Genomic DNA, 12189 nt, shown 5'->3' with positions numbered 1-12189 from the left:
TGTGACAAAAGCTGTGACGTGGGCAGGCACGGATCAGAGGCAGCGCCGTTCCTCCCACCATGAGCCCTCCAGAAAATGCTGAATACACCAACCAGCTCTGCCAGGCTCCAGCTCAGGCACCTCCAGGCTCCGCTGTGGCTCGGGATCCCTCAGCGCAGCCGGCAAAGCAGGAGCAGGGCGCTGCTGCCGTGTTCGGCAAAGGAACAGCTCCGAGGATCCCTCAGGCAAAGCCCTCGGAGCTGTCACTGCCTTTCCTGGCGCTGCTCGGGGGAGCTGAGAGCCCCTCAGCGTGTGGGGTCTCAACCCTGTGGGACGCTTGGGATGGCATCTGAGACCCGCTGTGGCAGGGGCACAGCCGGGCTGGGCTGTGGGCTGGGGGCAGAGCCCCACCCGGGCCTGCCTCAGGAGGGTTCACCAGGAGAGGGAGGAACAGGACCCGAATGTCCGCCTCATGTCCGGCCCCGTGTCCGGCCTCCCCGCCAGGCCTGCGCCAGAGGAAGTGACGACAGGCTGAGCCCACAGAGCCCGACCCGGCTATTCCTCCCTGATCCCACAGAGCCCGGCCCTCCTCTTCTTCCACCCTGTTCCCACAGAGCCTGGCCCGGCTATTCCTCCCTGTTCCCACAGAGCCCGGTCCTCCTCTTCTTCCTCCCTGTTCCCACAGAGCCCGGCCCTCCTCTTCTTCCTCCCTGTTCCACAGAGCCCGGTCCTCCTCTTCTTCCTCCCTGATCCCACAGAGCCCAGCCTGATCCCACAGAGCCCGGCCCTCCTCTTCTTCCTCCCTGTTCCCACAGAGCCCAGCCCTCCTCTTCTTCCTCCCTGTTCCCACACAGCCCGGCCCTCCTCTTCTTCCTCCCTGTTCCCACAGACCCCGGGCCGGCTATTCCTCCCTGTTCCACAGAGCCCGGCCCTCCTCTTCTTCCTCCCTGATCCCACACAGCCCAGCCCTCCTGCTCTTCCTCCCTGATCCCACAGAGCCCAGCCCTCCTCTTCCTCCCTCCTTCCCTCCAAGCCCCCACTGGAGCTGCTCCTCTGTCATGCAGACCTTCCTCCCAACTCAGATTTGGGGTCCAGCACTGGTCAGGGGACCCTGTGTCCTCCAGGGAGGGATTAACAGAGGGCAGAACCCCACTGGGGTGGGAAATTCCCCATGGGATTTCAAGTTCCTCACAGCCCCACGCTGGAAATTGTGGGTGTGTCGTCCCCCCCCTTCCCCATGAGGGGGTTTTTTAGCCCCTGCACTGCTCGGGATGATTTTCCTGTAAATCACAGCTTTTTAGGAGTCCTTGCACTGCAGAGTGCAAGAGGGAAGTGTCTGATGTTATTTTCATGAAAAATAATGGCTTTGGGAACTCTGGGGGTTTAGGAAACTCCTTCCTGCCCCTTCCTGGGGGTGGGGAATGGGGAATGGGGAATGGGGGGCAGTGGGTGCTGCCAGGGGGATGTCCCTGCTCAGCCCTGCAGGGACGTGGGAGCTGGGCCAGCTCAGGCACCCCTGGGCTGCTCCAGAGTTCTCCAGGTGCTCCAAAGAGCTCCAGGGTGCTCCCAAAAATCCAGGGTGTTCCCAGGAGCTTGGGGTGTTACCAGGAGTCTGGGGTGCTCCCAAAAATCTGGAGTGCTCCCAAAAATCCAGAATGTTCCCAGGAGCTTGGAGCGCTCCCAAAAATCTGGGATGATCCCAGAAGCTTGGGGTGCTTCCAGGAGCTTGGGGTGCTCCAAGGGCTCCAGCACTTCCCACAGGACTCAGAGTCTGAACAGCCCAGGATGCTCTGGAGCCCCCCGGACACTGCAAAGCCCCAGGAGCTCTGAGGAGTCCAAGGCGCTCCAAAGCCCCCCCAAAAGCTCTGAAAGCCTCAGGATGCTCCATCAGCCCTGGACTGTTCCAAAGCCCCTGAGGTACTTGACAGACTCCCTGGATGCTCCAAAGTCCTGGGATATTCCAAGGCCTTCTGGAGGCTCAAGGCCCTGGGATGCTGACGTGATCCCAGACCCCAGGATCCTCCAAGGGCCCTGGGATCCTCCAAAACCCTGGGATGCTCCAAAAGCTTCAGGAACTGATGATGCCTTTCCCTCTCTGGGATGTTTAGAAATCCCTGGGGGCTCCAAAACCCTGGAATGTTCCAAAACCCCTGTGATGCTCCAAAGCCCTGTGATGCTCCAAAACCCTGGAATGCTCCAAAACCCTGGAATGCTCCAAAACCCTGAAATGCTCCAAAACCCCCGAGATGCTCCAAAACCCTGGAATGCTCCAAAACCCCCGGAATGCCCCAAAACCCTCAGGATACTCCAAAGTCCCGGGATGCTCCAAAAACCCCTGGATGCTCCAAAACCCCCGGGATGCTCCAAAAACCCCGGGAAGCTCCAAAACCCCCGGGATGCTCGAGCTGCCCGCAGACGCTGGGATGCGGGGTGCGGAAAATCTCCCGGGAAAAGGAGCCGGGGGAAGGGGGAGAACTGGGCGGGGCGGAGCCGGGTCCCCCCCCGAGGCCTCCGCCCGCCCTTCCGCACGTTCCTTCCTCCCCCCCGTCATCCTCCTCCTCCTCCCCCCGCTCTCGCGACAGCTCCGCACAGAAAATGGCCCCGCGGCCGCCCCGCCGCTGATGCGCGACCCGGGCGGCGCCGGCCCCGCCGCAACCCCGGTACGGCCGGGAGGGACCGGGAGGGACGGGCGGGCCCGGGGGAGGACCGGGATCGGGGAATGGACCGGCACCGGGGATGCGGGGACAGCGGGAGCTTTACCGGCACCGGCGGGGGTGTACCGGCACCGGGACCGTATTAGCACCGGGGGTGTACCGGCACCGGAGTGTACCGGTATCGGGGCTGTACCGGTATCGGGACCGTACCGGTATCGGGGATGTACCGGTATCGAGGGTGTACCGGCACCGGGACCGTACCGGTGTCGGGGATGTACCGGTATAGGGGGTACCCCGGCACCGGCGGGGTGCTGGCACCGAGAAGGGAGCACTGGCACCGGGGGATGTACCGGGTCAGAGGTGTGCTGGCACCGGAGCTGGATCGGTTCCGGGGATGAACCAGCACCGGGGCTGTAGCGGTACCGGGGCCGTAGCGGTACCAGATGATGGACCGGCACCGGGGCTGGAGCTGCACCAGGGACAGCAGCGGTACCGGAGCGGGGCCCGGGGCACCGGGGCTCTGCAGGGAGCCGGGACCTGCCCCAGCCCCGGGGCTGCTGCCCGCGGGGGCTCCGGCTGACGGGGCCACTGCCCATGGGGTGGTGGCCGTGGGTGTCACTCCCCCGTGGACTTGTAGCCATGGGTGTGTGGCCCGTGGGGGGCTACCAGCTCCAGAAACCAGTGGCCATGGGGGTTACCCTGGGATTACCCCTTGTGGGGCTGACAGGGAGCCACAGGAGCCACTAGCCCTGGGTCCTGACAGGTGTGTGGCCTGTGGGACAGCAGGGCCCCCTCACATCCCGGGATGCACCTGCCAGGATCTGCCCGTGCTCCCTCCATCCTCCCACACCTCTGGGAGCCGCTCCGTGGCTGGCAGAGCCGGGGGCTCCTGCCCTTGGCCATGGGGCGAGCTCGCCTGGTGCTGGGCTTAGCTTTGTCCAGGCTCAGGGAGGGAGCTCCAACATCCCCAGGTGGCTCCTGAAGGCAAAGTGGGGTTTTCCCATGGGCCGTCCACGGGCAGGCAGGTAAAGGTGGGCACCGGAGTGGTGTGGGAATGTGAGGAAATGGCAGCAGGGCTTGGAGCGATCTGGGGGACAGTGGGGACCCTCCCCTCAGAGGGAAGAGGGGTCTGAGCTGAGCTGCCCTCGTGGATGTGACACCAAGGCCAGCAAGGGGTTCATCACTCGCCCCTCTGGATGCCCACCCGGGTTTTGGGGTGGGCTCCTCAGGCTCTGCAGGCAGATTCTGAGTTGGAAAGCAGGGACCCCCCCCCAGGGAGGGGTGGCACCCCGGCAGCAGCTCTGCTCCAGCCCATGCTGGTATTGGGGCACCAATATTGCATTGGACACCTGGAGCATCCCCCCCATCACCCCCAGCTCTGTGAGGGCTCCCCGCGGTATCTGAAGCTCCAGGAGAGCCCTCGGGGTGTGTTTTAGTCGGGGCTGGTGGCACTGGCAGGAGCGGAGCCGCTGGCACTGCCGGCGCTTCCTCCCTCGGCGCTCGCCGGCTGCGCGATCACATGAGCCCCTTGTTCTGAGCCTTTGTCTCATCTCCTGCGCCGAGGAGCCGCGTTTGGGGGCAGCCTCCTCATCCTCGGGCCTCAGAGATGCTCCAATCCGATTATTTGTCCCATTTATCTTCGCGGGGTGGGTTGAGCAAAGCCTCGGGGTATGGATAAAGCCCCCGGGTGGTTTGAGGGGGATAAACTGTGTTAATTATTCACTGAATCAGCAGCACAGCCTGCTCGGGGTGATGGGCAGCTGCAAACATCCTGCCCACCCTCATGGCTGGCAGCTCCTGGAAGGGTTTTTGGGGTCCCTGTTCATCCCACAGGGGTTGGGATGAGGGAGTTTTGTGCCAGCAGCTTTTTGGGGTGACAGGAAATAATAATAATGAGGACAATGACAGCAACAGTGGTGGCTCCAGGACTGGGGTTCCAGGGCAGCTTTGCACTGGTGGTCACATCTTGGGGGGTGCCATATTTCTGGGGGGGTCCTGTCTCTGGGGGAATTGTGTCACCAGGGGGGCGACATCTCTGGGGCAGTCACATCTCTGGGGCAGTCACATTTTTGGGGCAGTCACATCTCTGGGGCGGTCACATCTCTGGGGCAGTCCCACCTCTGGGGCAGTCACATTTTTGGGGCAGTCACATCGCTGGATCATTCACATCTCTGGGGCAGTGACATCTCTGGGGCAGTCATACCTCTGGGGCAGTCACATCTCTAAGGCAGTCACATCGCTGGATCAGTCACATCTCTGGGGCAGTCACATCGCTGGGGCAGTCACACCTCTGGGGCAGTCACATCTCTAAGGCAGTCACATTGCTGGATCAGTCACATCTCTGGGGCAGTCACATCGCTGGGGCAGTCACACCTCTGGGGCAGTCACATCTCTAAGGCAGTCACATTGCTGGATCAGTCACATCTCTGGGGCAGTCACATCGCTGGGGCAGTCACACGTCTGGGGCAGTCATACCCCTGGGGCAGTCACATCTCTAAGGCAGTCACATCTTTGGGGCAGTCACATCTCTGGGGCAGTCACATCTTTGGTGACCACAGGAGGTCACTGGGGATGGGGACAGTGGCACCTGGACCAGGGTGTCATGCTCAGGGCTGCAGAACAGACAGTCCTGGAGGAGGGGGGTGTTGGCCAGCATCCCATGGGAGGTAAGAAATGACAGCAAGATGATCCAGGTGCCACCTGCTCTCCAAAAACCTGGGCTGGGCACAGGGTGATGCCACAGTGCTGCCACCATTTCCTCTGCCATGTCACCCATGGGGAACCTTGGGGCCACAGGCCAGGTGTCCATCCCACCCGCCCTCACAGGATCTGCTCAAGAGGTTTCCCAGCTTTTCCAGAGAAAAAAATCCACTTACAAGGCATCACTGGAGTGCTGCAACAAGGAATGCCACTCTCCATGTGGCATCTGTGATCCCAGAGGGACAGGACGGAGGTTCCAAGACCCCAAGGCACTGCTGGCTTTGACCCTGGAGCTCCAGGAGCTCCTGTAGTGCTGGTGGGGAAGAATTTCCTGATTTCTTGGGCAAACTTCCCTGTGCTGCCCCTGAGCTCTCAGTGCCGTGGCCCTGCTCCCTTTGGGCTCATCTGGAGCCCATTGGTCCCAGGGCTCTGCCAGGGGATGCTGAGCCCAGTCTGGGCACCCAGCTTTGATCCAGTGGGGCATTTCCAGCAGGGCAGCAGGAATTTTGCTTCACTGCACTCTCCAGCACCAGTGGTTCCAGCTCTGACACTTCAGGGTTGTGCACCAAAATATGGCAGTGCCACAGGGACATTGTCCAGACAGCCCTGCCTTGACCTTTGCAGCATTGTCTCCCTGAAAAAGGAGATCCCCAAGACCTTTTTTCCCACCAAACCCCTCATTTCTACCTGATAAACAAAGTTGCATCAGAGCTGCCAGGAGCTTTCCCTGTTTTCCCCATGTCCTACAGGGATGAAGGATGGAGATGGAGCATCCCCCTCCATCCAGGGCTGAATTTCCCCTCCTGGGCCATGAGCAACCCCAGCCCAGCCCCAGATTCCCTTTTCCATGGCCAACCCCCCTCCATGGCTGGCTGATTCCATCCCGAGGCTGCTGAGCTGAGAAAACAACAACAAAAAAAGGCCCCACAACTGCCAGACAAAGCCAGGAGTCCGGGGGCAGCCACAGGAATAATCCCACATGGATTTTTTCCCCCCTCCCTGGTTTATTTCCTGCTGTGCTGTGATCCCAGTGTGCAGGGTGCTGCAGGAACAGCTGCTGAGCCCCTCTGGGCCAGACCCCTCCAGAGCCAAAAGCTGGGGAAGTGCCTCTGGAGCAGATGTTAATGGGAAGGATGGGGTGCCCCAGCCAGCAGAGCTGATCATTATTTTTGGGGCTGATCATTGTCATTATTATCAATATCATCATTATCACCGTTATTATAAATATTTTTACATTTTTATCCCTTTTATTTTATCCTTTTGTCCTTATTTTCATCATTGCTTATTATTTATTAGCATTATTATTGCCATTATTAGCACCATTTTCTCTCTCACTCCAACATTAAGACACCACAGAGAAATCTCCCAGACTGAGGGGAGTTCCAGATGATTTTCACTGGGAATTCCAGTTTGGCTCATCCATGTGGGAGCCTCCTGCCAAGCCAATGTCATTTTGGGCAAGAACCATCCCCACGTGCCCATCATCAACTGCCTGCACTCAGTGGGACCTGCTGCTCCTCCTGGCATGGAAAACCCTTATGGATTTTGAGGGGAGCACCCAGTGAGCCCCCGAGCCCTGGGAGCCGGAGCAGCTCCAGCAATCCCTGTGCCTTGGGGGGGATCCCCTTGGAGGAATCCCCCCAGTCTGGGGGAAATTTTGGCTACAGTTGCTGTGGGCTGGACAGGAGCAGGGTGCTGGTGATGCCTGGGGGGGATGTTTGGGGGCTTTGGGGACCAGCCTGGGGTGGGAGAGGCAGGAAGGGACAGTGACAGCTCTGGGATCAGCCCCGGGTGGGAAGGTCGGTCCCACGACCACGGGACACCGAGGAGGAGGAAGGAAAAGTACGAGGAGGAGAAGGAGAAGGAGGAGGAGAGGAGGAGGAGGGAGTCACTGTCCCCGGGCTGGGCTCTGACCTCCCTCCTGCTCCTGGTGCAGCCCCGCCGGGAGGAGCCACCCTGTCCCTGTCCCTGTGCCCGTGCCCAGCTCCGGCCAGGCCATGAAGACGGAGAAGGACGAGGCTGTGGCTGCCTTCTCCCTGCGGGGGAAATTCGGCACGGAGGGGACAGGTGAGTGCCCTCGGGGCGGGCAGGAGCAGGGGAAACCTTTGCTCCTGTGGCTGGGAGGTCCCTTTGGCCAAACCCCTTCCCCTGCCATGGGGATGTGCCCAGGTGTGCCAGGGCGTGCCTGGGTGTGAGGGTGGCATCACCCAGCGTGTTCCAGCTGCCATCAGACTTCACCTGCACCAGCACAACCCCTCCCAGCCCTCACACCCTGGGGGGCTCCGGCCCCCTCCAGCCAGACCCCTGGCCCCATTTTTCTGCTCTGAAGGGTTGGGGAGGGCAGAGGGCTGGCTTGGCAGGGCCGAGGGATGGGGAGGGCAGAGGGCTGGCTTGGCAGGGCCGAGGGATGGGGAGGGCAGAGGGCTGGCTTGGCAGGGCTGAGGGATGGGGAGGGCAGCGGGCTGGCTTGGCAGGGCCGAGCCTCACCAGCTCTCCCCGCAGGCTGCAGTGACCCAGCCCTGCCCGGTGCCCCGATGCCGGTGGCGGGGAGCGGAGGGACCCCGGCCCCGGAGCTGCGGCCGCTGAAGCGCAGACCTGTCCCAGGTGAGGCCAGTCCCGCCCTGGGGAGAGGACAGCGACAGCCGGGGCAGGGACGAGGCCGACAGATCTGTGTCCTTGCAGGGAAACACTACCAGTGCTCGAGCTACGGCTGCAAACTGGCCTTCCCCAGCATGCAGGAGCTGATGGACCACCTGAAGGTCCACTACAGACCCACGCAGTCCCTCGAGGGTAAGGCCAGGACATGCCACGTGCCCTTTTTTTGGCTGGGAGGGGGCAGAGCAGGGCTCAGAGGGAGGCAGTGCTGGTGGTGGGAGATGGGGTTGCAGGCAGCTGGGAGGTGCTGCAGCCCCAGCAGCGGGGCTGTCCCCCCTGGGCTGGTGCTGAATCTCTCTCCGAATTCTTCTGGCCAGGCAAAACCTTCCAGTGCCCCACCCTGGGCTGCAGTGAGACCTTCCCCAGCATGCAGGACCTCATGGCCCACATGAAGGTGCACTACAAACCCAACCGCTACTTCAAGTGAGTCCCGCTGCTCCCTGTGCCCCTCCTGTCCTCTCTGGGGACACCTGGCCAGCAGAGCTGATCTCCAGGGAGATTTCCCAAGGAGTTATCGTGCTCCTGGGGAAGCATCTGCCAGTGCTCACTACATAGCCCCAGCACTGATATTATTGTTGGTATTATTGTCATTATTATCAATATCATCATTATCACCGTTATTATAAATATTTTTACATTTTTATCCCTTTTATTTTATCCTTTTGTCCTTATTTTCATCATTGCTTATTATTTATTAGCATTATTATTGCCATTATTAGCACCATTTTCTCTCTCACTCCAACATTCAGACACCACAGAGAAATCTCCCAGACTGAGGGGGGTTCCAGATGATTTTCACTGGGAATTCCAGTTTGGCTCATCCATGTGGGAGCCTCCTGCCAAGCCAATGTCATTTTGGGCAAGAACCATCCCCACGTGCCCATCATCAACTGCCTGCACTCAGTGGGACCTGCTGCTCCTCCTGGCATGGAAAACCCTTATGGATTTTGAGGGGAGCACCCAGTGAGCCCCCGAGCCCTGGGAGCCGGAGCAGCTCCAGCAATCCCTGTGCCTTGGGGGGGATCCCCTTGGAGGAATCCCCCCAGTCTGGGGGAAATTTTGGCTACAGTTGCTGTGGGCTGGACAGGAGCAGGGTGCTGGTGATGCCTGGGGGGGATGTTTGGGGGCTTTGGGGACCAGCCTGGGGTGGGAGAGGCAGGAAGGGACAGTGACAGCTCTGGGATCAGCCCCGGGCTGATCCACGTGGGACCCTCGTGGCGAGCCAAAGTCATTTTGGGCAGGAGCCATCCCCACGTGCCCAACACCCACTCGCGGCTCTCTCCCCACCCCAGGTGTGAGAACTGCCTGCTGCGCTTCCGCACGCACCGCTCGCTCTTCAAGCACCTGCACGTCTGCTCGGACAGCGCCAGCGGCCCCGCGCCGCCCCCGCGGCCCGACCGGCCCGTCCTGCCCCCCGCTACCTCCACCCCGGAGAAGGAGCCTCCGGCCAAGCCCCCCGAGGGGCTGCCCAAGCTGCCGAGCGCCCTGCGGCCCCCGGAGAAGGAAGCGCCGGCGGCGGGCGCGGACTCTGCTCCGGCGGCGCTGCCCGGCTCGCTGGAGCCGCTGCTCTCGGGGGCACCCCACCCCTTCCCGCTGCTGGAGCCCGCCCTGTTCGGGCCCTCGTCCTTGACTCGGTTCTCGGGGCCAGCCCCGTCCTCGGTGCCGGGACCGTTCCTGTCCTACGTGCCCCCCTCGCCCTACGGGCTGGCGCAGCCCCCGGCTCAGCACCGCCTGCGGCCCTTCCTGCCGGGCCACGGCCCCCCCAGCGTCTCCAACGCCGTCTGGAAGAAAAGCCAAGGTGAGAGCGCGGAGCCGTGCGGGACAAACCTTCTTCTGCTCCCGCCTTGACCAGCAGCAGCTCCCGAGGAGGACCCGCCGCCGCCCAGCCGAGGATCCGGCCCCCTCCTCCCCCTCCGGCCCGGCCAATCCCCCCCAAAAAAGCCCCGTCCCGCCCGTGCCACCCCTTGTGTGATGTTCGATTGGGCAAAAGCACCGGCGAGCGCCGAAAAACGCCTCCAAATTCTCCTCCAAATTCTCCCGACCGGCCCTGCTGCTCCCCGACGTGCTGGGGGGGCCGGGCCAGGGCTGCCCTCCCATGAGTCCCCCCCCAGGGAGGGGAAGACCTAATGCTTGTCTCGGCCCTCGATTCCCTCCGCAGGTGTGAGTGTCAGCCCACTCCTCCCATGCTTTGGCTCAGGAGTGACTCCAGGTTAGTTTGGCACCTGCTGGGTGGGGGCTGCTTTCTGTCACTGGGGGGTTTGGGGGGCGGCGGGGGGGGGCACAGGGGACGGGAGATGCCCCAGGGGCACTGCAGTGCTCCCCGGAGGGCAGAGGGGGAGGGCGGGCTCCCTCCTTTTTGGGAGCCACGCGGAGAGGGGATGCGGCCCAGGTGGGCTCCGAGGCAGGGGGGTTACCGGCTGCACCCCCCCAAAACCCCCCAGCCTGGCCCCGAGGGCAGAAGCAGCAGGAGGAGCAGCAGCAGCAGCTGCCCGGGCTCCAGTGCCCCCAGTGTGAGCCCAGAACCCGACGTGCCCTGACCAGCCTAGCCCCCTGCTCCCACATTCGGGGTTCTTCCCTCGGGAAGGGAACCCCTGAGCGAGTGGGGGGCTCCAGCCCCCACAGCCCCGCGGCACCGCCCGGCTCCGGGCGATCCCTGTGCTTCCCTGCCCGCCCGTCCTTGCAGGGCACTCCTCCACCAGCCGCATCGTCTGGGAGCACACGCGGGGCCGCTACAGCTGCACGCAGTGCCCCTTCTCCACCGCCTCCCGCGAGGAGATGACCCTGCACATCGAGGACCACCGCAAGAACCCCCCGCCCGGGCGCCTGGAGGCAGAGATGGGTACGGGAGAGACCCCCCAGCTGCCGGGATGCTCCCGGGGGTGGCAGGGATCCGCAGGGATAAGGCACATCCTGCTCCTTCTGGCCTGGCACAGCCTGGCTGGGTTCCAGTCCCTGCTTCCCAAACCTGCAGCAGTGCCCTGGGGGTGTCTGTGTGCCCTCCCAGTGCCCCCAGCTCCTCAATGCCCCTGGGGGTGTCTGTGTGCCCTCCCTGTGCCCCCAGCTCCTCAATGCCCCTGGGGGTGTCTGTGTGCCCTCCCAATGCCCCCAGCCCCTCAATGCCCCTGGGGGTGTCTGTGTGCCCTCCCAGTGCCCCCCAGCTCCTCAATGCCCCTGGGGGTGTCTGTGTGCCCTCCCAGTGCCCCCCAGCTCCTCAATGCCCCTGGGGGTCTCTATGTGCCCTCCCAGTGCCCCCAGCCCCTCAATGCCCCTGGGGGTGTCTGTGTGCCCTCCCAGTGCCCCCAGCCCCTCAATGCCCCTGGGGGTGTCTGTGTGCCCTCCCTGTGCCCCCAGCCCCTCAATGCCCCTGGGGGTGTCTGTGTGCCCTCCCTGTGCCCCCAGCTCCTCAATGCCCCTGGGGGTCTCTATGTGCCCTCCCAGTGCCCTCCCAGTGCCCCCAGCCCCTCAATGCCCCTGGGGGTGTCTGTGTGCCCTCCCAGTGCCCCCAGCCCCTCAATGCCCCTGGGGGTGTCTGTGTGCCCTCCCAGTGCCCTCCCTGTGTCCCCCAGCCCCTCTGATGCCCCTGGGGGTCCATGTCCCCCCCTCAGGAGGTGCTGACACTTCTCTTCCCTCTCCCTCCAGATTTCGGGGTGGGGCTGGCCCCGTTCCACGCCAAGCTGCCGCCGGAGATGGAGAACTCCCTGTACTCCCAGCTTTGATGCCCTCGGCTCCCAAGGGACTCTCCTGCACCTCCCGTCCCTCCCCTGAGCCGGGCAGGGGGCACAGCACAGCCCTGAGCTGGGACAGGCAGCCCTCCCTGGGGACAGGAGCAGCAGAGGGGCCGATGATTCCCCTGGAATTTCCTCTCCCCTTCCTTTTTATTTTCGGGAGCTCTCCAGCAGCCGGAGCCGCTGTTTCTCCCTCCCTGTAAGGTTTTGTTGCTTCAGCCCCGAGGGCTCTGCGGGGAGCCCGGTAGGTTCTCAGGAGTTAGTGGACTTCTCTGGAATGAGATCTCGAAAAAATAAATGGGAATTGTACAGAAGTGGCAGCCGGGAGAGACTCTGTCAGTCCCCGTGGGGCGGGGGGAGCGGGGCTGGCACTGAGGAGCCCCCCAAAACCAAGGGATGGGGACATGGGGACACGGGGGGTGTGACACTGTGCTCCTGGGCTGGCCGTGCCAGGGGCTGGCTTGGGGAAGGGGAAA

General features: G+C 62.8%; 1 protein-coding gene across 3 annotated transcripts; it reads left to right on the top strand.

Annotated features, from left to right (window-relative positions):
• Nucleotides 1–2568: 2568 nt before the first annotated feature.
• ZNF414 (zinc finger protein 414) lies at nucleotides 2569–12027 on the top strand. Of its 3 annotated transcripts, XM_050986226.1 has the most exons (9): nucleotides 2569–2639; nucleotides 7270–7400; nucleotides 7836–7937; nucleotides 8016–8123; nucleotides 8306–8411; nucleotides 9281–9786; nucleotides 10147–10197; nucleotides 10672–10827; nucleotides 11628–12027. In XM_050986226.1, exons 2-9 carry the CDS (start codon nucleotides 7331–7333, stop codon nucleotides 11702–11704), a joined length of 1176 nt encoding a protein of 391 aa, XP_050842183.1. In that variant the 5' UTR covers nucleotides 2569–2639; nucleotides 7270–7330; the 3' UTR covers nucleotides 11705–12027. The 3 variants fall into 3 exon arrangements, with proteins under 3 accessions (XP_050842183.1, XP_050842182.1, XP_050842184.1); XM_050986225.1 differs by lacking the exon at nucleotides 2569–2639 and having other exon boundaries at nucleotides 6705–7400; XM_050986227.1 differs by lacking the exons at nucleotides 2569–2639; nucleotides 10147–10197 and having other exon boundaries at nucleotides 6705–7400.
• The last annotated feature ends 162 nt before the right edge of the window (nucleotides 12028–12189 follow it).

Source organism: Serinus canaria, chromosome 28 (assembly GCF_022539315.1).
Source record: "Serinus canaria isolate serCan28SL12 chromosome 28, serCan2020, whole genome shotgun sequence".
NCBI lineage: Eukaryota > Metazoa > Chordata > Aves > Passeriformes > Fringillidae > Serinus > Serinus canaria.
Note: the sequence above shows the minus strand (reverse complement) of the source record. Positions and strands in the feature narration are given on the sequence as shown.

Excerpts from the sequence above, each read along its gene's own strand:
- ZNF414 (XM_050986226.1), top strand. The coding sequence starts at position 7,331 with ATGAAGACGGAGAAGGACGAGGCTGTGGCTGCCTTCTCCCTGCGGGGG. Across the intron at positions 8,124-8,305 it reads ACCCACGCAGTCCCTCGAGG|GCAAAACCTTCCAGTGCCCC; the intron begins GTAAGGCCAGGA and ends TCTTCTGGCCAG. Across the intron at positions 10,198-10,671 it reads TGGCTCAGGAGTGACTCCAG|GGCACTCCTCCACCAGCCGC; the intron begins GTTAGTTTGGCA and ends CCGTCCTTGCAG.